Genomic DNA, 26,994 nt, shown 5'->3' on the forward strand with positions numbered 1-26,994 from the left:
CTTGGTATTTTATAAGCAGGACACAAACATGTCAGAGAATAAGAAAGTTTTGGGGACCCACCTGCTGCTCCTTTCTAAGGAATATTTCAATCTCTGCATGAATCCGGTTCTCTTCTTCAGTTTTCAGCCTTAGTTTCTGTGAGAACAACAAAGCAATGTCAGGAATTCTTCCCAATGGGGCTGGAAGTGAGTTCTCAAGATCAGGGGTGTAGCTGTGACAGTAGTACAGGTCTTCTCTACCAGCTGGGATCCTAAGATTCCGAGATATTGCTCCAGAGCAGCAATTCCGTTCCCTTCAACTCAATTCGTCTTCACAACATGGCTGAGCCATGTCTGGCACTGTGCTAGACACAGGCAGCTGCCCAGAGCAAAAGGGCCATAATCCTGTGGCCTGGAAACTGGTGTCCATTTAAGGAGAGAAACAATGCTTCAAGGGCACAAGCTTCTCAGGCCTACAGAAGGAAATTCCAGAGTGCAAGAAAAAAGTTTGTTGTCATAGTCTTAAGCCACACTTGGGAAGTAAGCTTTCAAGTGAGTCAGAGAAAGGAGTCGCCTCCTGCACACAGGTGATACGCTCTACTGATGTTTGCTCCTTCTCGCCGACCACTTGTTCTTTTAGCCATTTAGTCTTCCTCCTCTAATGAGGGTCTACCCTTGTTTCTTTCTCCTGACATTTTTCACTGTGACTTCTCATTTCTGTAAAGGTAGGTTTGCATGAAGTTCAGCCCTCTAGATTTTGTATTTCTTAATGGAGGGATGAAAGATACTGGTTGAGTGAGAAAAGTAGCAGCAAAAACCTGCAGTTACTGAACATCTTGTTTTGCCCTCTCCCTATAATTACCAAGAGAAATGGCAAGTGGTTTTATAGAGTAAGGATAAAGTGACCAAAAGAAGAAAGTACAACCAATTTTCAAAGTCATCACAAAAAGCCAGGAGATGTAAGCTACAGCCCATCAGAATCTCTGCCTGCAAAAAAGCAAGTCCTCATTCCTTTTTTGTTTTTAACCTCAAATGTTAGGGTTGCTGGAGAGAGAGAACAAAGATTGGGAAAGTCTCCCTCGCTCTCCTCCTTTGTCAGCTGAGGCAAATCAGGAGCGACAGCTTGACTGCCAGCTACCTGATTCATTTCTAATTAACAGTGATTACCTCAATCTCTTCCAGCAAGAGCTCCTCTGTTTTGCTACATTTTTTCTGGGTCTGGGAAATCTGCAGCTCAGTGTTTCTCTTCATATAGCGATTCTCCATGTTGGTTTTTGCCTTCATCTCTTGCAACTCGTTCTTAAGGTGAGCAATATATTCATGCCGACTCTGTAAAGGTAAGACCAGGTTTCTAAATTAAAATACATTCTACCTCCATTCAGCTCAGTCAGTGGCTTAAGCTTACCTTTTGTTCTTTTTTTTATATATATAATTTAAGATTTTGTATTTCCTTACAAGAGGAACGTTTTAACAAATTTTACAGGTGTCAATCAACCCTTGTTCAAATTGGGCACACATCAAATCTAGCATTATGGGAGTTTTATTTGGAAGTGAACTTTTAACTATCAATACAAATGCCAAGATACTACACAAAACATCCACAGGAACTTTTTTCATCTTTTTTTGAATTGTTCACAAACATTTCCTACATAATCCAACATACAACAGAGAAATGGTACATTTTTTCTTTCAATTTGCATACAATGGAAAAACAAGAATATATATATTTTTTTTACAAAGTTTAACTAATAGACACTACCAAGCTGACAGTTTAAGTCTATAAGTGAGAAATAATCTAATAAAAAATAATCAGAATTTATTTAGCATCAGTCACTTATATAACCAAGTATTATTCTGATTAATAAAACTTGCCACCATTAGGCTTCTGGTATATACTTATACCAACTACTCCATCTGTTGTATTGCTTCCCACCTTGGTTCTTCACAACTACAAACAGAAAATCCTTGCAAAGTAGGGGCAAGCATTTGCAAAAACAAAGAAAAATCTCCAGCTTATTAGAAGCATGAATGTGTGGTGGAATTTCCTCCCAAGCAATGGACTTTCAAATCACTTAAGAAATCACCAGAACTGAATGTGTCAAGATATCTGCCTAAGTCCAATAAGAGATGCATTTATTTATATCCAAAAGAGGAGTGAAAATTAAACTTAGTGTTTAGTTTGGGGGCAGGTTGGGGGAATTCAGCCATTTAAAAAATGACCATCTTAAAAAAAAATGACCACCGAGCTTCCCTGGTGGCGCAGTGGTTGAGAGTCCGCCTGCCGATGCAGGGGACGCGGGTTCGTGCCCCGGTCCGGGAAGATCCCACATGCCGCGGAGCGGCTAGGCCCGTGAGCTATGGCAGCTGAGCCTGCGCCTCCGGAGCCTGTGCTCCGCAACGCGAGCGGTCACAACAGTGAGGGGCCTGCGTACCACAAAAAAAAAAAAAAAGTCACTCACTCTGCTGCTGTTTCAAAATTTCAATGTTCGTTTTTGCACACCCTCCCCCAACCCCCAAGCCTGTTTGTAAGGAACTAAAACATTACATCTGGGGAACAGCAAAGATTTCACTACACCTCAAATGCAGAACACCTATGAAGCAGAGGAATGTTGGCTTTTTAAACCGTAGCAGATAAAAAAAAAAAAAAAAAGATGCAGGACCCCTTCAGTTCTTCACTAGACTTAGAAAAACTTTCCAGAATACTGCTTCACACTGTTCTGCAGCAAATACTGAGCATTCTGTATCTGGGCCTGTGTTCCTGTAATGGTAATAATCCGATCTTTGGACCCTTCTAAAGGCTCATCAATTTTGATCGAAGCTCCTGACTCATGATGGATTTGTTTAATCTGCTGACCACCTTTGCCAATAATAGATCCAGCCAGATCTTTGGGAATAGTTACTTGTGTAGTAATAATAGGTCCACCAAGATCACCGTATGAGCCACGACCCCCTGCATAGGAATAATCATATCCAGAGCCACCCTGTGGTTCATAAGCCATCTGCCACTCTGACGGGCTCCATGTATCTACTGCAGAGTCCCAGATTTCATCAGCACTGAAACCATCATAACAGTCTCCAGGTCTCCCTCTTCTGTCATAGGCCATTAGCTCTCCTCCTCTAGGTGGTGGCGGTGGAGGAAGAGGAAGATTCCGAGCTCTGCCACCACCCCGGCCCCCTCGTCCAGGAGGAGGTCCTCGACGAGGGCTCCTATCATCATAATCTCTTCTGGATGGAGGCATGGGACGCCCACCCCGACCAGGAGGCATTCTGTCAAAACCACCTCTTCCCCACATGGGAAATCCCATGGGACATCCGGCGGTCATTGAACATCATTGAACCATCATAATCATAGGTTTCATCGTAAAAATTGGGATCATAAGGCTGAGCACGTCCTTTGATGGGAGACTCTGATATAAGATCAAGGATGATCTTTATGCACTCTACAACCCTATCAGGTTTTCCTCCAGTAAGAACAACTCTGTCAGAGTGGATTGAGGACAACATTCCTGGAAAAGCTTGATTGTTGTCTGAGTGTTCTCTCAAAGTTCTTTGATTTTAGCACCTTTGACCCCAATAATTCCTCCAGCCAGACTCTGATGAATCAACAGTCTCAACTCGCAGTCAAAGTCGCTTCCTTTATAGTGTTGGTAATTTAAGCATTCCACAGCATCAGATTCGAGCAGGAGCTGGCTGGTTGCAGTGGGTGATGGCAACTGCAGGCCTTCTTCCAAGATAGGGATGATTTTCTTCAGAATTTCTCCAATTGTTTCAGTACCGGCACTGTTACTCAATATGCACTCGGGGCCACTGCTGTCTGGGACTGAAACACTCATTGTGTTTCAGAATATTAAGGAGAGCCTTAATATTCTTGCCTCCTTTTCCAATCACTGCCCCAGCATTCTTGCTCTGAAGCAGAAGGCGTAATTCAACCATCACATCAGTGTTTCTAGATCTTTTTTTTTTTTTTTTGGGTTTTGTTTGTTTGGTTTTTTTTGCGGTACGCGGGCCTCTCACTGTTGTGGCCTCTCCCGTTGCGGAGCACAGGCTCCGGACGCGCAGGCCCAGCGGCCATGGCTCACGGGCCCAGTCGCTCCGCGGCATGTGGGATCTTCCCGGACCGGGGCACGAACCCGTGTCCCCTGCATCGGCAGGCGGACTCTCAACCACTGCGCCACCAGGGAAGCCCTGTTTCTAGATCTTTTAAAAGCTTGTTCGTCTTCCATATCTTCAGCGGGGCGTTTACCTAATTCACCATTGGTTTTGGTGTTGGGAAAGGTTTCCTCTGGCTGTTCAATTTCCATTTTCTTGTATTAAAGGGGCACACCAATCAGGTATTAAATATATCTTTGCAGGGCAGAACTGAAGTGTTCTGGGCGGGACCAATTGACACCCTTGCGCTGCAGTAGCCGGGCAAGGCTACTGGCCCTATGCTGCTGTGCAGCCTCAGCCGGTCACAGCTAGACAGAGAACCTACCTTTTGTTCTTATATTTCAACAAGGAACTGGATCTGTTTTTCTGCTATCACACTATGGGAAATTTAACCAATAATCATGGATGGTATAATTGATAATCAGCATCAGGACTGTGAGATTCTTTCCTAGGCACACTACCTGGGTACTCTGTATCCACACAAATTTCCCATCACTATCTCATTTTGGTGGAAAGAGCACTGAACTAAATAATCAAAAGACCTAACTTCCCACCCAAGCCCCACCAGCTGTGTGAATTTGGCCACGTCAGTTAAACTCTCTAAGTCTTACCTTCTTTAAAATAGAAACATTAATATCTACCCTGCCTGCAATATCTTAGCAAGTAATTATAAGGATTAATTGACAATATGTGTGAAAACTCTTCACAGGTTCCAAAGTGCTTCGCAATTTCTTTTCTTTCTTTAATTGAGTTAACATTGGTTTATAATATTATGTAAGATTCATGTGTACATTATATCTCAACTTCTGTATACATTACAATGTGCTCACCACCAAAAGTTTAGTTTCCATCTGTCACCATACAGTTGACCCCCTTTACCCATTTCCCACCCCTAATCCTTTCCCCTTCTGGTAACCACTACTCTGTTCTACATGTTTGTTTTTGTTTGGTTTGTTCATGTATTTTTGTTTTGTTTGTTTGTTTTAGATTCCACATGAGTGAAATTATATGTTATTTATCTTTCTCTGTCTGACTTATTTCACTTAGCATGATAATCTCAGTGTCCATCCATGTTGTCACATATAGCAAGACTTCATCCTTTTATGGCTGAGTAATATTCCATTGTATATATACTGTGTGTATATATATATATATATATATATACACCATATCTTCTTTATCCATTCATCTGTCAGTGGGCACTTAGATTGTTTTCTTATCTTGGCTATTGTGGACAATGCTGCAATGAACATAGGGGTACGTATATCTTTCTGAATTAGTGTTTTCATGTTCTTTGGATAAATACCCAGAAGTGGAATAAATGAATGATATGGTAGTTTTATTCTTAATTCTTTGAGGAATCTCCATACTGTTTTCCATAGTGACTGCACCAATTTACTTTCCCACCAGTACACGAGGGTTCCCTTTTCTCCACATCCTTGCCAACACTTGTAATATCAGGCCTTTTTGATAATAAGTGCTTGGCAATTTAATGGCCTTGGTATTCATTTTTAAAATATTTATTATGTATCAGGCATTGGACTAGACTCTAGGTAAATAGTAAAGGCCTAAATAGACATGGTCCTTGCCCTCATAGAGCTTACAATCTAGTGGGAAAGATGTAACTAAAAGGAAACTTTTAGTTTTAAACTTTTTAAAATGTGCAATATGCTATGAAAGAAAAGGTTATGAGAGAAAATAACAAGAGAGACCTATGTTAGATTGGATAGTCCAAGAAAGGATTCTCTGAGAAAGGAATGTTTACTCTGACACCTGAAGGGTAAGAAAAGTGGGTTGCGCTTCCCTGGTGGTGCAGTGGATAAGAATCTGCCTGACAATGCAGGGGACATGGGTTTGAGCCCTGGTCGAGGAAGATCCCACATGCTGCGGAACAACTAAGCCCGTGTGCCACAACTACTGAGCACGTGAGCCACAACTACTGAGCCCGTGTGCCACAACTACTGAAGTCCACGCACCTAGAGCCTGTACTCCGCAACAAAAGAGGCCACCACAATGAGAAGCCCACACACCGCAATGAACAGTAGCCCCCGACCCCGCCCTGCTCTCCGCACCCCTCCTGGGCGCCGGGGCGTCAGGGCCGTCGGCCTGTGGCCCTCAGTGCGTTCGCGCGTGCGCCCGAGGGCGGCCCCGCGTCCGCCACTCGCGGCTCGGCGCGCGACACGGAGGCCGAGCGGGAGCAGGGGGCTGCCCGCCATGACCCCCTGGAGCGCGGCGTGAGGGGACCGAGGTGAGCGCTGGCAGGGGCGCGGCAGGCGGGCGCGCTCGGGCGTCTCCGCGGCCTTTGTGTGTCTGCTCCCCGCCGGCCTGGGCCGCCCCCGGCTCTCCGTCTCTCCCGCGTCTGCGTGTCAGCACCGCTGCCTCCCGCGGGCCTACCTTCTGCTTGTGTCCGTGTCTCTTTCGGCGTTTTTGCAAAGCATTTGTCACCGTGTGTCTGTCCCAGTCTCGTTCTGCCTTTCTGTCACGTTTCGGCGTCAGAGCGTCAGGATTAATGTTGGTGTCTCCGTTCGCCAGGTGTCTCTAGTCTCTGTGCATCTCTCCCTGCCGTCTTCCCATCTCATTTTTGTCCTGGTACCCGTGTCCTCCAAGCCCGAGTCCCTCTCCGCGGGTCTGTCGCTTGGTCTAGGGTCTGCCCTTACCCCAGGTTCTTGAGTTAGTTTTGGTGAAGAACCCGGCTCTGGAATCAGAGGCCCACTTTTTGCGAGCCTGTAAGATTTGTCAGGTGATTTATCACCAAACCTTAGTTTCCTAGTCTTTAAAATTAGTGTGTTTATGTTTCCTGCGTAATAGGGCAGCTTTGCCTAATAACAGAGGTGATGCTTTTAGGTGCCTAACCCTGGCGCGTAGTAAGTGTGTAGTTAACTGCTGGGAGCTCTGGTTTCCATTATTATTTGTAGATTTTTTTGTTCCACACAGATGACCTTTGATATCATTTGATATCTGACTACCCCTTGGAAAATTTTGCTGTATGATTTGTCTTTTATTCGATCTAGTAATTCTCTTTGGGCTAAGCAATTTTGAAAAACGTAGTCTTGTTTTAAGCAGTATCTGTGAAGTTTTAGTTTTGCTGTGAAGGTTGAATATATCCTCTAACGCCCGTTAATATAAACACACGGTGTTAAGATAGCACATTTTCTGATGGCCACCCTTTTAGAAATAGTTCTGTTTTTTCTCTGACAATAATAGTAGCCAACGTTATTGAACTACTACCCAAGGGGGGTAGTGCCAAGAACTTTATGTATCCATTGTATTTAATCAACAGTTCCGGGTGGAACTGTTGTATTGTATTTAATCACAGTGCCGGGTGGAATCTTTTCCTTCATTTCGGAGTTGAGCAAACTGAATCTCAAACCCAGATTTCGTGTTCTTCTCCATTTTTCTTGTCTCTTATTTTCCTGTCCCAGGTTACTGCCTCTTTTCGTTTCAGGGTCGCCGTCTTTTCTCGTTGCCCGCCTGCCTCACTCTCTTCCCATGTTTCTTTATCTGTTTCTCTTGTCTTTGTCTGCCCAGCTCTCTGTGCCTCTTTTTCTTTTTCTCTCTCTTTCCCTTTCCTTTCAGTCTCCTACTGTTAGTTGTCAGATCAGCTCTTCGTCTTAGTGTGTCTGGCTGGGTCTGTCTTGGCACCCATGCCATCTCTTTTAAGCTGTTCACATCTGTCTCCAAGTGCGTGCTCTCCTGTGTTCAAGGCAACCACCTCCCCGGGGACTCAGGTTGTAGATCTCCGTAGGTCTCTGCCTGTGGCTAGCGTGCTGGAAAGGTTGTAGACGGTGTGGTCAGAGCCTGCTGTGCAACCGGGCTGCTCCGGAGATGCGGTGACCTGCCAGTCCCTGCCGCGGCCTCCCTCCTCCCACCACCCCGTCTCTGCACGCCCCGGGGGGCCAGCCCCCCTCCCCACCGCCAGCCACCATGTCGACCTCCTCACTGCGGCGCCAAATGAAGAACATCGTCCACAACTACTCGGAGGCTGAGATCAAGGTTCGCGAGGCCACGAGCAACGACCCCTGGGGCCCGTCCAGCTCCCTCATGTCTGAGATTGCCGACCTCACCTACAATGTCGTCGCCTTCTCAGAGATCATGAGCATGATCTGGAAGCGGCTCAACGACCACGGCAAGAACTGGCTGCACGTCTACAAGGCCATGACGCTGATGGAGTACCTCATCAAGACGGGCTCAGAGCGCGTGTCAGAGCAGTGCAAGGAGAACATGTACACCGTGCAGACGCTGAAGGACTTCCAGTACGTGGACCGCGACGGCAAGGACCAGGGTGTGAACGTGCGCGAGAAGGCCAAGCAGCTGGTGGCCCTGCTGTGCCACGAGGACTTGCTGTGGGAGGAGCGTGCCCACACGCTCAAGACCAAGGAGAAGTTGGCGCAGACCGCCACGGCCTCCTCCGCAGCCGTGGGCTCTGGGCCCCCGCCCGAGGCAGAGCAGGCCTGGCCGCAGAGCAGCAGGGAGGAGGAGCTGCACCTCCAGCTGGCCCTGGCCATGAGCAAGGAGGAGGCCGACCAGCCCCCGTCCTGCGGCCCTGAGCATGACGTCCAGCTGGCCCTTAGTTTGAGCCGTGAGGAGCACGAAAAGGAGGAGCGGATCCCCCGTGGGGACGACCTGCAGCTGCAGATGGCCATAGAGGAGAGCAAGAGGGAGACCGTGGGCCAGGAGGAGGGGAGCTGGAGCTGCTCGCCGGAGAGGTACCCACTTGCAGTCCCGGTGCCTTTGACATGAGCGGGGTCGGGGGCTCTCTGGCCGAGGCTGTGGGGAGCGCCCCCGCCTGCAGCCTCCCCGACGCCCACGCCGCCCACGTGGAAGACCCCTGAGTCGTTCCTGGGGCCCAATGCCGCCCTGGTGGACCTGGACTCGCTGGTGAGCCGGCCAGGCCCCACGCCGCCAGGAGCCAAGGCCTCCAACCCCTTCCTGCCGAGCGGAGGCCCGGCCACCGGCCCCTCCATCACCAACCCCTTCCAGCCTGCGCCCCCGGCGACACTCACCCTGAACCAGCTCCGGCTCAGCCCTGTGCCCCCGGTCACTGGAGCGCTGCCGACGTACATCTCTCCCCTTGGCAGGGGCCCTGGCCTGCCCCCCCATGATGCCCCAGGGATCTCTGGCCCCCAACACTAAACCCTTCCTCCTATAATCCAGGGCCGGAGGGGGCTTCTCCCATTCCTGCTCCCTGGGCGACCAGTGTTGTGAGTGCATGTGAAGCGGGGGACCCCTGCCCCCACCCCAGCATCCTTTCCCCTGCTGGGGCCCACTCACACTACACCCTCTCCCCACCATCCCCGACCCTGCCTCCCTCCCCGGAGAGAAACTGAACCTGGGGATGGGGAGGGATGCGGCCGGAGGGGGACCCCTGCCCACGGCATTAGAAGGGGGAGGGACAACGGAGGGGGGTCTCCCCACCCATCTCCCTCCCTCCCAACTCCTGACTGGCCCCTCAGTCAGTGTTTGAGCCTCCTCGTCCCCTCATGCACCCCTCGGTGAATCCTTGGTGATGATTTTGGCAACTTCGGGAATAAATGGCAATTCTTATGGGAAAAAAAAAAAAAAAAGAGTAGCCCCTGCTCGCTGCAACTAGAGAAAGCCTGTGTACAGCAATGAAGACCCAACACAGCCAAAAATAAAGTAAAATTTAAAAAAAAAAAATGGGGTCGAGGGGAATTCTAAGAAAAAGGAAAAATGTATGCCAAAGTCCTGAGGCAGCAATAATGCCTGATTTTATGCTGATCTAGAGTTTCTTAAAGCAGTTTGCCCTTACCTCATCCTATTGACTCCAGCATGTATAATAAACATTTCCAATGCTGGAGCTGCCACGGAGGTATATAGCACTGGGGAGATGTTCTCAGAATAGGATTCCAAGAAGGAGTTATTTCCCCACTGGGCCTAGGGATTCTCATTTCCCTTAAATTTTGAGTGCTGGAAAACTGGAAGTAGAGACAGGTAGATAACATACATACATATAGAGATACATCTTATGTAAGCTAGAAGCCTGAGCCTTCAAGGAGAAGGTCGGCTGTTAAAGAAGAGTCCTTCACTTACCTCAGCTTTGCCATGATTATTGAGGTGAGATGCCATAACCATGAAGGATATGAACCCACCCCTACTCATTTTGACCAGTTATAAAAGGAGTCAAAAGCCACAAGCTGGATGTCCTAGAACCCTAAAATCTTAACGGCAATATTGAGAGGGATCTTCTTAATGGTGCTCAGTTATTTTGAGTACAAACTCTTGCCTTTGACCCTCATAGTGACCATCTATTCTACGGCTGGATGAAGCGCATTTTGTACCTCTTCCTTAGCAGGAGTTAATCATGAAAATTTGTTTCTTACACCTGGGTTCACACGAATGTCTAGATTGGGTAGCCCGACATCAACTACAGTCCTACCGATTTCTCATCCTTTTGTTCTTCACTCAGCAACCCCATTGCCATCCATGGTCACTGACTGCACTTTGGAAAGCTCTGTGCTATCTTGGAAGCTTTGCATGATATCTTAAAACATCCCTGAACTGCTCCACACTCCAAGCCATACTTTGTGTTTTCTCTGGCCACACTATTACTAATTTTCACATGTTACCTCGCTCTTTTCTTCACTCATCCCCTCAGCTTTTTGCATTCTTTAATGACTAATTTCCTTTTGGGGGGCCAGAAAGAGTACCAAAGAGAATAGGTTGACATGATGATGATGAACTCTAGGCTCCAAAATGGATTAAAGAATTAAATACAGATATAGAAAACATGCTTGTTAAATTTGCAAACAACTCAAAGCTGGTATATGATACATAAGAGACATTAGAATTCAAAACCCTGTTGATTATTAGAACTCTGGACTGACTCCAAGAAGAAGCAAAGATGAAAGTAAAGTCCTGATTTTGGTCAGAAGAATCTTGTAAGTTGAGAATTGTGAAGACCTAACTTGTCTTCCAACACTTTCATTAGAGGCTTACCCAGCTTCTAACATGAGAACCTGAGGTTAGGGCCCCACCACTGGTTGTTGTAATAGCAGCACTGTAAAAAGGTGCCTCCCTTCCCTTGTATTCTTTAGATTTCTCAGAGTCTTCCTTTCACTGTGCTTCTTCTAATGGTTTGTCATCAGAATCTTCACAATCATGAAAGAATATTGCCATACAATATTGTGAAAAGCATTTGGAGTGCTTCCTCTTTGTTTATATTACCGCAATTTGTGGCACTGTATACTGTTTATATAACAGGGAAAAAATTCTCCCCTATCCTCTGTTGTGGTTAGACATCTATAATAGTGTGTACAGTTTTAGGCATCACATTTTTTTTAACATCTTTATTGGAGTATATAGTTATCACATTTAAGAAGTTTACTCAGAAGAGATTATCCAAGACAGTGAAGTGTGTGAAAATTTTAGTACAAAAGGAAAGAAAAGAGGAAATTGGTGTGATTGGAAAGGTAATAGTTCAATTGGAAATGAAAGCAGTGGGTGGAATTGGAGCCTGAAACTTTAGAAGTTCTGACTTGATCATGCTTCATCTGCATTTTAGAACGGGAGACTATTTGACTCAGTTTATTCATAGACTCTCATAGAATCAGCCAGTATTCTTAGTTACAGACGGACAGGCAAATATAAATGTTAATTTAATACAGAACTCTATTTTTTTCCCATGGCTTTTATCACTTTAATAGACCACATTTCTATTTTCCTTTTTCCATCCAACCAAAGAGGCAGCCTGAGGTATAAGACAAGTTCCATCTTCTCCAGCTCCCCAAAATTTCAGGAACCAAGTACTCTCCTCCCTACTTTGTGTTCAATTATGAAAACAGACACTACCATTAAAAGCCTCTGGGGGAATTCCCTGGCTGTCCAGTGGTTAGGACTCAGTGCTTTAACTGCCATGGGCCTGGGTTCAATGATCCCTGGTCGAGGAACTAAGATCCCACAAGCCCCACGCTGTGGCTGGGGGAAAAAAAAGACTTCTGCTCACAATATTGTGGCAGCCATCGGAGCGTTATTAACTCTAATTGGCTGACAGCTTCTTTCCATTACTAAAGCTTCTCTGAATTCAAATAACAAGTCCAGAAGTCTAGATCTGAAGGCAGTTTGGGGATTTGGAAGTCAAGTTTGGTCTGCTTTGAAAACCCACAAATATGCTGCATCAGTCCATGATTGGTCATGGAGAAAGCTCTAGACACTATGGACAACCAGGGTTATGATAATGGGTTATGGTGAAGGCAGATCTCCTCTTAGTGAGAATCTTAAAAGGAATTCATACAACTGAAGATCCTTGGCCTATAACTCAGTATTTCTATGCTGGATCTTTGTTGCATATTGGAAGATGAAGAAACAGCATGACACTTGGGTTCACTTATTAGTATGACTTAATCATGGTTTTACAATCATAGCCTGTAAGCATTTTATATCTTCCTCTGTTTCCATACCGTCAACATGGAAGGCCGTAAGTTTGTGCAGAACAGCTGTACAGAGAAGAACCAGAGTAATCAGAGGCCCATGGCAATAGCGTTAAAACTAGATGCCTTTGACTTGGCACAGGGTAATTGAAGACAAATGTTATATAACCTTTTAAATAGTTACATAATATAATAACTTCTTTTTTCTTTTACTTATTTATTTTTTATTATTATTATTTTTAAGTTGCGTTGGGTCTTCATTGCTGCGCGCAGGCTTTCTCTAGTTGCGGCAAGCGGGGGCTACTCTTGGTTGTGGTGCGCGGGCTTCTTATTGCGGTGGCTTCTCTTGTTGCAGAGCACGGGCTCTAGGCGTGCGGGCTTCAGTAGTTGTGTTATGTGGGCCCTAGAGCGCAGGCTCAGTAGTTGTGGCGCATGGGCCCAGTTGCTCCGTGGCATGTGGGATCCTCCCGGCCCAGGGGTTGAACCAGCGTCCCCCGCACCAGCAGGCAGACTCTTAGCTGCTGCGCCACCAGGGAAGTCCCGTGAGTTCTCTTTAATGGTGTCTTGACTATTTTTGGTCCTTGGCATTTCAATATAAATTTTAGAATCAGTTTGTCAAGTCTCACAAAAATGAGTAAATAAGTAATTAAATTAAATCCAATCAAGATTCTGATTGGGATTGAATTCAATGTATCAATCAATTTTGGAAGAATCCACATCTTTTTAATATGGAGTCTTCCAATCCATAAACATAAACATAGTATATCCCTCCAATTATTTAAATATTATTTAATTTTTCAGTACTGTTTTATAGTTTTCTGCAAAGAAGTCCTGCACGTTTTGTTGTTGCCACTGGATTCATTGCTAGATATCTGATATTTTTGATGATATTGTAAATATATATATTTCAATCTCTTTTTCTAAGTCTGCTGCTGATATATGGAAAAGATACATTAATTTTTATATATTGACCTTGGGTCTCTCTTTTCTCCCCTTTAGTTTCATGAAAACACTGCTCCACTTATCTGGCTTCGTGTACCGATGTTCAGAAGTCTAACAGCAACCTGATTTTTTTCCTTTGTGACTTTGTCGTTTTGCCTGGGGACCCAGTAGGAAGCTTCGTAAGGCAATTGCTCCCTCACATTCCAGTGATCTCCAGACATACTTTCACACACTCAAACCTGCCATCCTAATTACTGTCATCATTTTCTGACCCACAGGTCTCTAATATCCATGTACTTCCTAACTGTCTTCTTGTTTTCCAACCTTGACTTGATCACTGGTTTTTTAGTAACTCTAGGGATTTAACTTGATTTCATCTTGATAGCTTTTTTTTTGGCGGTATGCGGGCCTCTCACTGTTGTGGCCTCCCCCGTTGCGGAGCACAGGCTCCAGATGTGCAGGCTCAGCGGCCATGGCTCACGGGCCCAGCCGCTCCGCGGCATGTGGGATCTCCCCGGACCGGGGCACAAACCCGTGTCCCCTGCGTCAGCAGGCGGACTCTCAACCACTGCGCCACCAGGGAAGCACTTGATAGCTGGTTTTTATTCAAGGTTTGCCTTGCATCTTCTAGTTCTGGTTTATCTACTCCTTTTCTGATGATCAAAATAGCTGAGTGATATTCTACTTTAGTTTTACTGTGTCTGAATGTAACAGCTGAGACTGTAATCCAAGAAGGTAAGTTTCACAACCTAGTACTACCTGTTGTCTGGAAAATTATACTGTCAACAATATATTGATTTTTTAAAGTCTTTATTGAATTTGTTACAATATTGCTTCTGTTTCATGGTTTTTTTGGCTGTGAGGCATGTGGGATCCTAGCTCTGCCACCAGGGATCAAACCTGCACCCCCTGCATTCACAGGGGAAGTCTTAACCACTGGACGACCAGGGAAGTCCCCAACAATATAATTTAAAATGTTTAAAGAAAGAGAAAAACAGTGGCTGTGATAGTAGCAAAGGGGAGTTGATTGGCAGAGTGCCAACGCTGAGGTCTCTTTTGATACTATTTGGTTTGGAGCCTTAAAAGGACATTGATACAAATATCTTCTTTTTTAATAGTTAAGAAATAAAAGAGGAAGTTTTAAATAATGGTAGAACTTTTGAGGGAAAAAAGGCCAGGAAACCTCTGAAAAAGTCTATTCATTAGAGAGAAAACCTAAGTGCACACCAGTTTTAATGAAGCCTTTGTGGGGGAGGGTGGCGCAGAAATGGTTTTCAGGGGACTTCCCCAGTGGTCCAGTGGTAAAGAATCCACCTTCCAAAGCAGAGGACGCGGGTTGTCACATGCCGCAGGGCAACTAAGCCCGTGCGCCAGAACTACTGAGCCTGCGTGCCACAACTAGAGAGCCCACGTGCTGCAAACTACAGAGCCCACGCACTCTGGAGCCCTCACCCCACAACTAGAAAGAGAAAACCCACATACCACAATTAGAGAGAAGCCCATGCACTGCAACAAAGATCCCTCGTGCTGCAACTAAGACCCGATGCAGCCAAAAATAAATAAAAATTAAAAAAGAAATGGCTTTCTAAAAATGTAGGCTATAAATGTAGGATAATGAAGTGAAAATCAATACCAAAGGTAGTTTAAAATTGATAATAGAAAATGAGAGATAATAGAACAAATAAACGGACCTTTAGGTCAGAAGACCTAAAGATAGTATCTCAGAAGAAAGGCTAGTGACCTTTTTTAGACAATTCTTCCGAATATATTTTTCAAATATTATTCTAACTTCTATGTAGAGAATGATGAAGATTCCCTGATCGGAAGCATAAACTTGTCCAATTAGCTAGGCAGTGAAAAGCTGATATTAAGCCATACTTTGTAACTTTCTAAACTGCTAATAATGTTAGTCATCCTAATGGTACTAATTGCTAACTGTCTAGGTTGTAGCCCAATCAGTGTTTTGCAAGTCACTTGCTTAAAACTCAGGATGCATTTTCTTATAGAGATTAGACATAAGGTTAGGCCCTAATGACCACAGAAGCTCAATAAATCCACTCTGTACTTGAAATATAATGCAAATGACATTATTAACCCTAACCATCAGGTGTAAGGAGGTATGTAATGTGCTTAATGTCCTACCTAGGACTATAGTCTCCCATCTGGGATCTTGGCATACAAGAGACTGCCTGAGACATGGTCTCCTGGAGGGAAGGAGTGGGTCATGTGGTTGGATCGGTTGGGAGGGGTAAGAACAGGCTTAGAGCTCCAGAGGGTTAGGGTCTCCCAGAGGTTGATTCTGGACATAATTGTACATTCCAGGCCAAACATCTAATTACTGTCTTTATATTTTTCATAGTTTAGGCACCCCAGGAGAAACAACAATTTCCTACACATAACTTCTTTTTTTTTTTTTTGCTTGAGAAAGATGACTTCTGTTTAGCTGTTTTAGCTCAGTAACTTTTGGTGTTGCCCGGGTAGTTCTTACCTGTACTTCAGCTTGCCTTTCTCTTTTGACATTAAGCAGCTGTTTTTGAAGAGATTTTATCTTTTTTCTTCCATTTTTCTCCCTAGGAGAAATAAGAATAATTTGTGTTTAGAGTAGTGCTTCTCAAACTTTAGTGTGCACAGGGTTCGCCTAGAAGCTAAGAAAGAGATTCCTGGGCTCTACCCCAGAGATTCTCATTCATTTGGTCTGGGTTGGGGGCCCTGGAATTTGTTTCTCTACCAAGTTCCCAGGTGATGCTAATGGTGCTGGTCCATGGAGCAAACTTTCAGTAACACTTTAAAAAAAGACCGTGTTATATCTAAAATAGCTGCTGCTGAGAAAAGGCTAAGAAGAGGAAGAGGAAGAGGAAAAAGAAGACTCCTTTCTATTCTGAGCACTTCTCAATAACCTTATGTGGTAGTCTTTATCATTACCCCTATTTTACAGATGAGGAAAATGCATGTAGAATGCTGAGGTAACTTGCTGTGGAGGACATGAGAATGTTCCTCACCGACCTCCAAGTACAGGCAATGTAAGCAAGTAAGGGTCCCAGCTCTAGGCTCTGAACTCCTTCACTGTGTGTGCTAGAACAAGAGAAGCCACTGCAATGAGAAGCCCATGTACTGCAATGAAGAGTAGCTCCTGCTCAACGCAACTAGAGAAAGCCCGTGAGCAGCAATGAAGACCCAATGCAGTCAAAAATAAATAACTAAAATAAATAAATTTATAAAAAAAGAAAGCATGAACTTAACTAGAATCTTGAGATTGTCATTGCCAAAACAAACCATAGATTATGCACTACCCATTTATAGTACATATATTGTACTTTATGTATTGTAGACACAGATAACTGAAGCCCAGAAATTGAGTTATGTTACCAGCAGAACTAGGAATAAAACCCAAATTTCTGACTTCTAGTTATCTTCATTCAAAAGCAAAAATTTGATTTGCTTTAGAAATCTAAGACTTCCAGTAAGAATTTTATAGAATTTTAAAATGCAGCAAAGCAAATAAAACTAAAATTACTCTGACCTGGCAATGATATTATAGAAATGCATTTTGTTTTCCCTCTCTTTGCCCAAAGCTTTCAGGAGATTGGTGAAAGTGCCTGAATCTTGCAACTCCTGCATGGTTTCTGTAATTACATCACTGAAAAATTGCCTGTAAAGAGAAACAAAAAAGATGAATCAATAAGATATATTTCCCTACATTCCCAAAGGGCTACAGAAATCACACAAGTTAAGACCCAGAAGGAACATCATAACTAAGTTATGGAATTATTCTTGGAATGCAAAAATAGTTTAGTATTAGAAAATCTACTAATGGAATTCATCACATTAATAAAGACAAAAGGAGAAAAAAGCCATATGATCATCACATCATTTAAAAACAAACAACAGGGACTTCCCTGGTGGCGCAGTGTTAAGAATCTGCCTGCCAATGCAGGGGACACGGGTTTGAGCCCTGGTCTGGGAAGATTCCACATGCCGCAGAGCAACTAAGCCCATGCGCCACAACTACTGAGCCTGCGCTCTAGAGCCCACGAGCCACAACTACTGAGCCCACGTGCCACAGCTACTGAAGCCTGCGTACCTAGAGCCTGTGCTCCACAAGGAGAAGCCACCGCAATGAGAAGCCCATGCACTGCAACAAAGAGTAGCCCCTGCTCACCACAACTAGAGAAAGACGGTGTGCAGCAACAAAGACCCAACACAGCCATAAATAAATAAATAAATAAATTTATTAAATAAATAAATGAGAATAATGATAGCAACTTTGCAACATTAATGTAAGTATTAGCAGGAAGGTTCAGCCAAATGCTTGACACAAATTGGTAGCTATTGTGGTACTTTATCCATTAGTAAGAGACAGATACTGTCAAAGTAGCCAAATTTTAAACTGCTTTAATCCTGAGGGTTTCTTAAAAGCAGTCTCAATTTTCATTGTCTCATTATTCAGTTTTTTGCTGTCAACTGGCTTGCTGACAAAGAAGCCTGTTAAGTTAAAAGAAGGTATAACCTTACGGTAAGAATTTTTGGTAAATAAGGGTTTGTAGCAATTACCCAGAGCCATTAGCCAAATCCAGCCTGTAGTCTATTTTTGAAAATAAGTTTTATTGGAATACAGCGTTGCCTGTTTGTTTACATATCATCTATGGCTGTTTTCATGGGATAACAGCAGAGTTGAGTGGTTTCAACAGAGAGTTTATGTCCTGCAAAACCAAAAATATTTACTATTTGTCCCCTTACAGAAAAACTTGCTGACCCCTGCTTTAGGCCCTCACCAGAAGGCTTCTCATGGCGGTGGCTTCTCTTGTTGTGGAGCACGGGCTCTTGGAGCACGGGCTTCAGTAGCTGTGGCACACGGGCTCAGTAGTTGTGGCTTGCGGGCTTAGTTGCTCCGCAGCATGTGGGATCTTCCCAGACCAGGGCTCGAACCCAGGTCCCCTGCACTGGCAGGCAGATTCCTAACCACTGCGCCACCAGGGAAGCCCCATTATTCTCATTTTTAAAAACTGTAAACAAAGGATCAATAACTTGCCCAACCATACAGCCACCATACTTTCAACTGTACCACACTTGCCCTAGGTAGTCTGGCTAATCCTATTATCTGCAGTCACTCGGATACAATGACCAACCCATAAAAGAAGAGAGCAGTGAGCCACCCCTGACCCACTCTTCAGCCATCTAGAAATACATTATCACATTTCCAAATATGCTCTCGTTCCTTACCTATCAATCTGAATTTTCTTCAGTGTCTCTGTATTCATTATGATCTGCCTTGTAGGTTCTTTGAAGATAAGATCTTGCACTTTGTTAAACTGGCCTCCTTGTCTGATTTCTGGTAACTTGGGCTCTTCTTTATGTACGAATGGACTGGATAGTTTTGAGGGTTTTGAGACCGGTGAAAGTTTTTCTAAGCTTTTTCCTTCTAAATTTATTTCTTTGTTATTCTTCTAAAAGCAATAAATGATGTTTCACGTTAAGACAGATTTTTAAAACATAAAGAAACAACGCTATATGAGGGCCTCTGCCTACATGTTGAACCTCTTATAATACTACCACCAGAAAATTACCCTTTTCTTCAGCCACATCAAACTACATGCTCTGCTGTTTTGTGTCCTCCTGACTTTATACGTTCCCACTCTCTGTCATTCCCCAACCTGGTAAACTTTATGACCAAAGGTAAAGTTCTCTGTGAAACATCTCTATTAGCAGACATTTACCATTTGTAATTATTTGTGTAAATATCTCCATTAGATTGTAAATTCTATGAGGGAAGGGACAGTGTCTTAGAGATCTTGGGGCACCTCAAATTCTTTTTCGAACAAGATTGGATATTAAATAAATGTGGCCATCTTTATAATCCCATTGTTTAGAAGAATGTCTACAGTACAGTAAAGACTCAAATGTTCACTGAACACATGAATTTTAAATACAGTTGTCCCTTGGTATCTGTGGAGGACAGATACCCCCCGCCCCTCAAGGAGACCAAAATCCACAGATGCTGATGGCCCTTATATAAAATGGCATAGTATTTGTTTATAACCTATGCACATCCTCTCATGTACTTTAAATCATCTCTAGGTTACTTATAATAACTAATACAATGTAAATACTATGTAAATAGCTGCCAGCACACAGCAAATTCAAGTTTTGCTTTTTGGAACTTTCTGGAATTTTTTCTGAATATTTTCGATCCATGGTTGCTTGAATCCGCAGATGTGGAACCCGCGGAGTTGATAGTATATTTAGTGGTGTGATACAGATTTCGAAGTTCATGTGGGGAATTTTCAAACCCAAACTTGAATACTAAGGGGTAAGCACTACCATAGGAACAGGATATGTCTTTCAATTGATGATTCCTATTTAATCTGTGGCTAAAATCTTGAGCCAATGGGAAGCCATATAACACAGCAATTATGCTGTGATATGGACTCTGAAACCAGACTTCCTTGTTTAAATCCTGGCCCTATCTGTTACTTTAAACAGATAAACCACATTGACTTTAGGCAACTATTTAACATCTCTATGCCTCCATCTTCCCATTGATAAATAGGGATAATAATAGTACTTGCCCTCCAGTAGTTATTATGAGGATGGAAGGATGGAAGGAAGGAAGGAAGGAAGGGAGGGAGGAAGGAAGGAAGGAAGGAAGGAAGGAAGGAAGGAAGGGAGGGAGGGAGGGAGGAGAGAAATAAGAGAGAAAGGGAGAAAGAAAAAGAAAGAAAGAAAGAAAAGAAACAAAGAAACAAAGAAAGTATTTAGAACAGTACACAGAACTATGCAAGTTCAGCATTTGATATGATTACTTAAATTCTTGTGCTGATCCTATGCAACGAAGAGTTTCATATGTATATTGATACTTAAAAGCCTAGGTCTGGGCTTCCCTGGTGGCACAGTGGTTGAGAGTCTGCCTGCTGATGCAGGGGACACGGGTTCGTGCCCTGGTCCGGGAAGATCCCACATGCCACAGAGTGGCTAGGCCCGTGAGCCATGGCTGCTGAGCCTGTGCGTCCGGAGCCTGTGCTCTACAACGGGAGAGGCCACAACAGTGAGAGGCCCACGTACTGCAAAAAAAAAAAAGCCTAGGTCTTCCTTAGCTAAACTTCAATTAGACCAGAAATGTTAAAAAAAAAAAAAAAAGAAAAAACTATCCATAAAAGTTAATAAACACAGACTCAACAGCATTTTTCCTTATATCAACCATAAGCAAAGATTCAGATCTGAGGAAAACATTTGTAGGCAAGTACAAAACAAAATGCTGCCTTAAATAAGAATTAAATTTTAAAATACTCCTTTAAATTAAAATTTATATGATTGACTACAAAGAGAACAGATGCCATAGAATTTCAACAGTTAAACTGAAACTTATCTGTACATAAGGAAAATGTTAAGTACGTGGATGGTTATTACTCTAGAGTTTGTCTAGGGAGGGAATGGGAAATGTAAGGCCTGGAAAGGTTGTTTTTTCTGATCACCCTAACCATTGTTCCTCTACCTTTGTGCTTGGGCATCTGGAAAAGGAAGCAAACGTGTTAAACAGCTTGATGTACTGATTACCAGAAATAAATATGAATTTTCAGAAGAGAACTTAAAGGAACTGGCTAAATATTCTGGTCCATTCACTTCCTTGTACAGTAGGGTATTAGATCCTAAGGGAAAAGATAAGAAAAACAGTATTCCGGGCAAGGGAGCTCTTTCCAAACTTTGGACCAATTACTCCCACTTCTGGTAGAACTTGGTACATTAGTATATTTTTCATCATTCCATTCCATGATTCTAATGAATGAAAAACTCTTTGGAAATATCTTTAGCTATAAAAATGGTTGTGAAAGAGGGATAATGCTAACTAAACTTTCATCCCAGGGTTGTTATTGTAAGGCTCAACAATGTGAAGCTTTTGGAGAAAGAAAGCATTCACATTCATACTAAGGTTTTTAATTATATATCCTATGCCCTATAGGGCAATGGTACTATAAAAATTTATGAGTTAGAACAACTATAGTACTATAAAGTAAAAAAACAAAAAGTTATTTTAAGGGTCACAATTTTTAAAAGTTATAGAACTAACATTGAGAAAGGGGCTTTTAAGCTGCTATTAATCAACATAAGAGTACAAACCGTTACTCTTTATACTTCTATAAAATCATAAGTAGGGCCTTTGTTAAGTCAGAAAATTTTGTGGGTGAAGATCATAAACCAGAATAAAACTGCAAAAGTTTTGTTCTTTTGTTTACTGGAGTGGTGACCACTACTGAATGTTGTTTATAAATTTGGGTTTTTCCTTCTCTGTTGAGTTTCTATGATGGAAAATTACCCTTTTTTAAAGGCTGACAGTAAATATCATTGATAAAATTTTATCTTGTTAACTGAATATCTTCCCTCTTTATTTTTGATTCTTACTGAAGGAGACAATAGAAAGGAAACACTAGTCTCTTTTGTACTATTTGTTAACTAGTTTAATTTAAGAATTAGACTCATTTTAAAAGCATTGAAAGGCTTAGTTCTTGGGTTTCCAATATCTTTGCTTTTCATAAGTTAATAAGGAAACTAATTCCTATAATACCCATTAATGTCTTAAAAGTACCTCAAAACTCATAGAATGTTAGTATTAGAAGGGATCATTTAGTTAAAACTCCATCACACTACTGAAGCCCGCGTGCCTAGAGCCTGTGCTCCACAAGAGAAGCCACTGCAATGAGAAGCCCATGCACTGCAACAAAAAATAGCCCCTGCTTGCTGCTGGCTGCAACTAGAGAAAGCCCACTCACAGCAACGAAGATCCAACACAGCCAAAAAATAAATAAAATTAAAAAAAAAACTCTATCACAATTTACAAATGAGAAAACTAAGACCAAGAAAGCGAAATGAATTGCCCATAGCACACAATTAAACCATAAAGGTCCCCAACTCCAAATCCAGTGTTCTATTAAAATTTTGTATAAACTTTTATAAAAGCTGTATAAACCCAGGTTATACATATAATAATAATAATAACTTTAAAATCGTAAGGGCCGGGCTTCCCTGGTGGCGCAGCGGTTAAGAATCCGCCAGCCAATGCAGGGGACACAGGTTTGAGCCCTGGTCCGGGAAGATCCCACATGCCACGGAGCAGCAAAGCCCGTGCGCCACAGCTGCTGAGCCTGCGCTCTAGAGCCCGCAAGCCACAACTACTGAAGCACGCACGCCTGAGCCCATGCTCCGCAACAAGAGAAGCCACCGCAATGAAAAGCCCACGCACTACAACGAAGAGTAGCCACCGCTTGCCGCAACTAGAGAAAGCCTGCGCGCAGCAACAAAGACCCAATACAGCCAAAAATAAATAAAAATAAAATCAATTTAAAATCGTAAGGGGCAATTAAAGGGAAATTTAATTTTCTAATCACAATACATATGGACTTCTTTTCTGTTAGACATGAAAATCAATTTACCCTCTCGTTTTTATAGCAATTTTCATTTATCATAGAATCAGAAATAAGAATATATTCTGTACAAATTATATAATGTAATTTTGTTAAACGTAATAAATATGTATTTGTATTTATAAATTGTTTCTATTTTATATCTACAACCCAAGTTATTAAAACTTACAAGAGCTTAAGAATTCATAAAGATTTTGCCCACTACCAAGCTGAGTTTTTTGATAACTCAGTGGTCCTTTGAGGAGGAGTCCATAACATCATTGAAAATGTAATGGCTGACACAGTGATGTGGCTGGATATTTAAAAAGGCAGATTGCAAGATATTTAGCAATAACAAAGTCATTTTAGATGAAAGCAATATTGACAGGGTCCAGTTGAATTTCCTCCCTCTAGTGTTCAGTTAGCTTTTAGCAGCTGAGAAATACAAGATAGGTAAGACAACACAATTACTTGTTCCATCTCCTCAGTATATATATTGTATTTATACTGATTTATCTATAGGCCTTTTAGAATAATGCCAATATATTGGAAGAAAAGGATATTCTGATTGGTAATGTACCTTGAGCTATGTCTATTTCACTCCATTAATTGAGAGTACATATCTCAGATAATTATTGTAGCCCTTTATCTGATATGAAGGTGCTATTTCCCAAGTTAAATTGAATGGCATAGGTACTGACAATGATGGAGAAATAAAAAGAAAAGAAAGCAAAAATTAAGTAATGCTGAATGTATATACCACGCTGATATTTTTTCTTTTTTCATACTGAACTGGCATGATATAGTTTAGAATAGAGAGCTGGTCTATGGTGTCCTCCAGAACTGCAGAGATCCTCAGTACATCTAGAAGGGAGAGTGGCTCCATGACTTCTGGGATGATTTCTACGGCTGTTTCTTTGGCTGTTTCTTCATTTTCTTCTACAGCAGTAGGTGGTTCACCTGTCACTGACACTCTCACCTCAGAATGCCAGATTTTTGGAGGAAGATTTGAGGCTTCCAGCTGACCTCTAAGAATGGAGGAAAAAATAAGTCAGCCACCAAATGTTTAAAAATTACTTAAACTCAGAAGCAGAGGCAGCATGTAGATTGGATCCTACAAAGTCCATTTTGTCATATAATATAACCAAGATAATGAACAAAAGTAGTTTGCAGATGATTCTGCTAAATACCTCCCAGTAACATTCTGACCTTCCAAAGAAAAGCAACTTACTGGTTAATAAAGATATGTAGCCTGGGCTATTTGGCTATGCTTAACCAATTTGAACTTGGGCTAAAATAAACTTTTTTCTAGCAACATCTTTAGATGCCAACCAAAACTGTCTCATGGTTAGTGAAAAATAGAACGTAGTAGCCATTCTCCAAGATGGACCATATGATTCTCACCTTCTTGTACTCTTGCTCTTTGGTAGTCTTCCCCACATTGAATAGGACTAACCTATGTAACCAAAAGAATATTGTGGTTTCCAAGGCTAGGTGAATTTGAGACATTAAAGCTTCTCCATTATTCTCTCATATCTCTCACTCTGTGGGGATCCAGATGCCTTGTCACAAGGACACTTAAGGAGCCCTGTGAAAAGGTTCATGAGGGTGAGGAACTAAGGCCTCTTGCCAACAGCCAGCATCAACTTGCCAGCTCTGTAAATGAGCCATCTTGGAAGTGGATCCTCTAGCCCCAGTCAACTCTTCAGATGATTGGCCAACTTTGACTTATGAGAAATCCCCAGACAGAACCATACAGTTAAGCTGCTCCCAAATTCTTAAACCATCCAACCAAGCTACGCCTAAATTCCTGACCCACAGAAATTGTGTGAAATAATAAATGTTTATATTTTAAATCACTAAGTTTTGGGGTAATTTGTTACACAGCCATAGGTAAACAATACACGGAAATTTAACATAAGGCATTTCATATATATATATATATTTTATATATATATACATATGAATATATAATAAATTGGAATTTGGAACATACTCTTCCATTCTTCTTGAGTTAGTTTTGTTAACCTCCTTGGTACATTTATAATCTCACAAAAATGCAGTCACCTAAAGTGGGAAGAAAACATTGAGATTAGTTTAAGGGAATGTTGAATGACATTTAAGTTATTTCTATACTCTTCCATTAAGAGAAAAAGAATTACAAGTGCTGTGGCTTATCACCCCTTTTGGCTTAGCAGAGCAGTCCCGGAGATGGAAGAACCACTGCCACCGTGTGGCACAGGTGTATTAAGTAGTCAGCTTAATTATTGGCAGATAAATATAATCTTCGAGTTTCTTAAGGTAAATTAGTGTCCAGCATGGCTTTTGTATGTTTTTTAATTATATTCTGAGTATTAATTGGTAATCTTTATATAACAAATTTACTTTTCTGTTATTCTGATTACTAAAATATTTAATTTGATGGCTCCATTTCCCTGATCTGCCAGATTAACAGAATTTATTGCACCCAGACTTAGAAAAACAACTGATATCGCACTTAGAAAAACTGTATTTATCCTGAAAATCAGTTTAACACTGCTGTTAAGATGTTACCCTTCCTCAGTAAACCAAAGTCCTTTCTGCTTAAATAAGCTTTACAATGAGAACACCCTATGGAGATTCTTGCTCTATACTGAATGAATAATGAATGGTAAGTTTCCAGTGTGATTTTGTCCACAGTAAAGTGATCCTGAGGAGGGCGGTTACAAGTATGTCTCATGCAACAAACATCTTATATGCAAAAATTAAAGAATCTTTATGTAAACTGAAAAAAAGATACTCCAAACTAGCCAAATTTTCTGGTTCAAGGACAGTCTTAGGAGGAAATAGCACGGTGTTAAGATTTTGGTTTTTTGCTGTGGTGTTGTTTCTTTATTTTTCCATTTTTTAGGCCTGGGGCATAGGTAAGTGTGCCTCACATAGGTAAGATGGGACTATGCTTATGTAGAATCCAGTGCTTTCGTTCTGTTATGGCTTCTCATTCCTCAATACTAGAAACTCAGGAGTCATTTCTGCTGCCATCCTGACATCAGCATTCCCCCAATTCAAACCACCATGAGGTCCTGTGGATTTTACCTTCAATTTCCATCTCCCCCAACACCATGCTGAATATAGCTGTTGTTCTTGCCTGAACTACTCTAACAGCTTCCAAATTTTTTAAAATTAATTAATTATTTTTGGCTGCATTGGGTCTTTCTCTAGTTGCAGAGAGCAGGGCCTAGTTTTCATTGCAGTGTGTGGGCTTCTCATTGCAGTGGCTTCTCTTGTTGCAGAGCATGGGCGCTAGGTGCACGGGCTTCAGTTGTTGTGGTGTGCAGGCTCACTAGTTGCGGCGCACGGGCTTAGTTGCTCTGTGGCATGTGGGATCTTCCCAGACCAGGGCTCAAACCCGTGTCCCCTGCATTGGCAGGCCGATCTTAACCACTGCGCCACCAGGGAAGCCCCACAGCTTCCAAATTAAAAGTGATCTTTTTGAAATGAAGAACTCATCTTTTAAAGTTGAAAATTTCATCATGTCTCTCCTTAGAACCCTTCAATGGTTTCTCACTAACTTGCGAAAAAAAGTAAAATTCTTAACTTGGACCATAGGGCCTGCATGATCTGGGCTCCTCTTCCTCTCCAGATCCATCTGGCACTGCACTTTTATTGCTCTCATGGCTCCAGCTTCAATGGGCTTCTTTCTCCTATGGAATCATGCTCCCTTCCAACTCAGGGTCTTTGCATATGCTATTCTTTCAAGTTGAACGACTCTTCCCCTTACTTCTTCACCACTGGTCCATCAGGTACTAGCTTAAATCAGTGGCATATTTCTAGGTATCTGCCATTTGCCCCATCTGGAGCCAATCTCCAGAGAGAAAATTTTTTCTCACATTACCTTCTAATGTGCCATATATTTTACTCGCTCATTGTCTTGCTCCGTCTACTAGGATGTAAGCTCCATGAGGGCAGAGCTTTCTGTTGTTCTGTTTACTGCAGCCTCCTCCGAGCCAAGAACAAAATTTCGTACATGGTAGTCAGTCATTCAACAAAGTGCTGACAAAAGGAATGAATCCATAGGGCAACACATAAATGTGCAATAGTTAGGAAATGTAAATCTCTCACGTCCACTAAGCTATCCCATTCTAGTCTACGAATATTTACTGAAG

General features: G+C 42.5%; 1 protein-coding gene and 2 pseudogenes across 1 annotated transcript in view; 1 reads left to right on the forward strand and 2 right to left on the reverse strand.

Annotated features, from left to right (window-relative positions):
• Positions 1 to 26,994, reverse strand: part of IQCG (IQ motif containing G) — a 41,657-nt gene that overhangs the window by 14,255 nt on the left and 408 nt on the right. Inside the window, exons 2-8 of the mRNA XM_060150433.1 lie at positions 24,846 to 24,916; positions 23,610 to 23,877; positions 18,678 to 18,901; positions 16,978 to 17,106; positions 15,946 to 16,027; positions 1,147 to 1,308; positions 62 to 136 (exon numbers count right to left, since the gene is read on the reverse strand). Of these exons, the coding sequence (XP_060006416.1) occupies positions 62 to 136; positions 1,147 to 1,308; positions 15,946 to 16,027; positions 16,978 to 17,106; positions 18,678 to 18,901; positions 23,610 to 23,877; positions 24,846 to 24,853 (948 nt within the window). The 5' untranslated portion in view covers positions 24,854 to 24,916. The remainder of the gene's footprint in view (positions 1 to 61; positions 137 to 1,146; positions 1,309 to 15,945; positions 16,028 to 16,977; positions 17,107 to 18,677; positions 18,902 to 23,609; positions 23,878 to 24,845; positions 24,917 to 26,994) is intronic.
• On the reverse strand, positions 2,504 to 4,404 carry LOC132520564 (heterogeneous nuclear ribonucleoprotein K-like; annotated as a pseudogene).
• On the forward strand, positions 6,279 to 9,400 carry LOC132520565 (epsin-1-like; annotated as a pseudogene).

Source organism: Lagenorhynchus albirostris, chromosome 5 (genome assembly GCF_949774975.1).
Source record: "Lagenorhynchus albirostris chromosome 5, mLagAlb1.1, whole genome shotgun sequence".
In the NCBI taxonomy this organism is placed as follows: Eukaryota; Metazoa; Chordata; class Mammalia; order Artiodactyla; family Delphinidae; genus Lagenorhynchus; species Lagenorhynchus albirostris.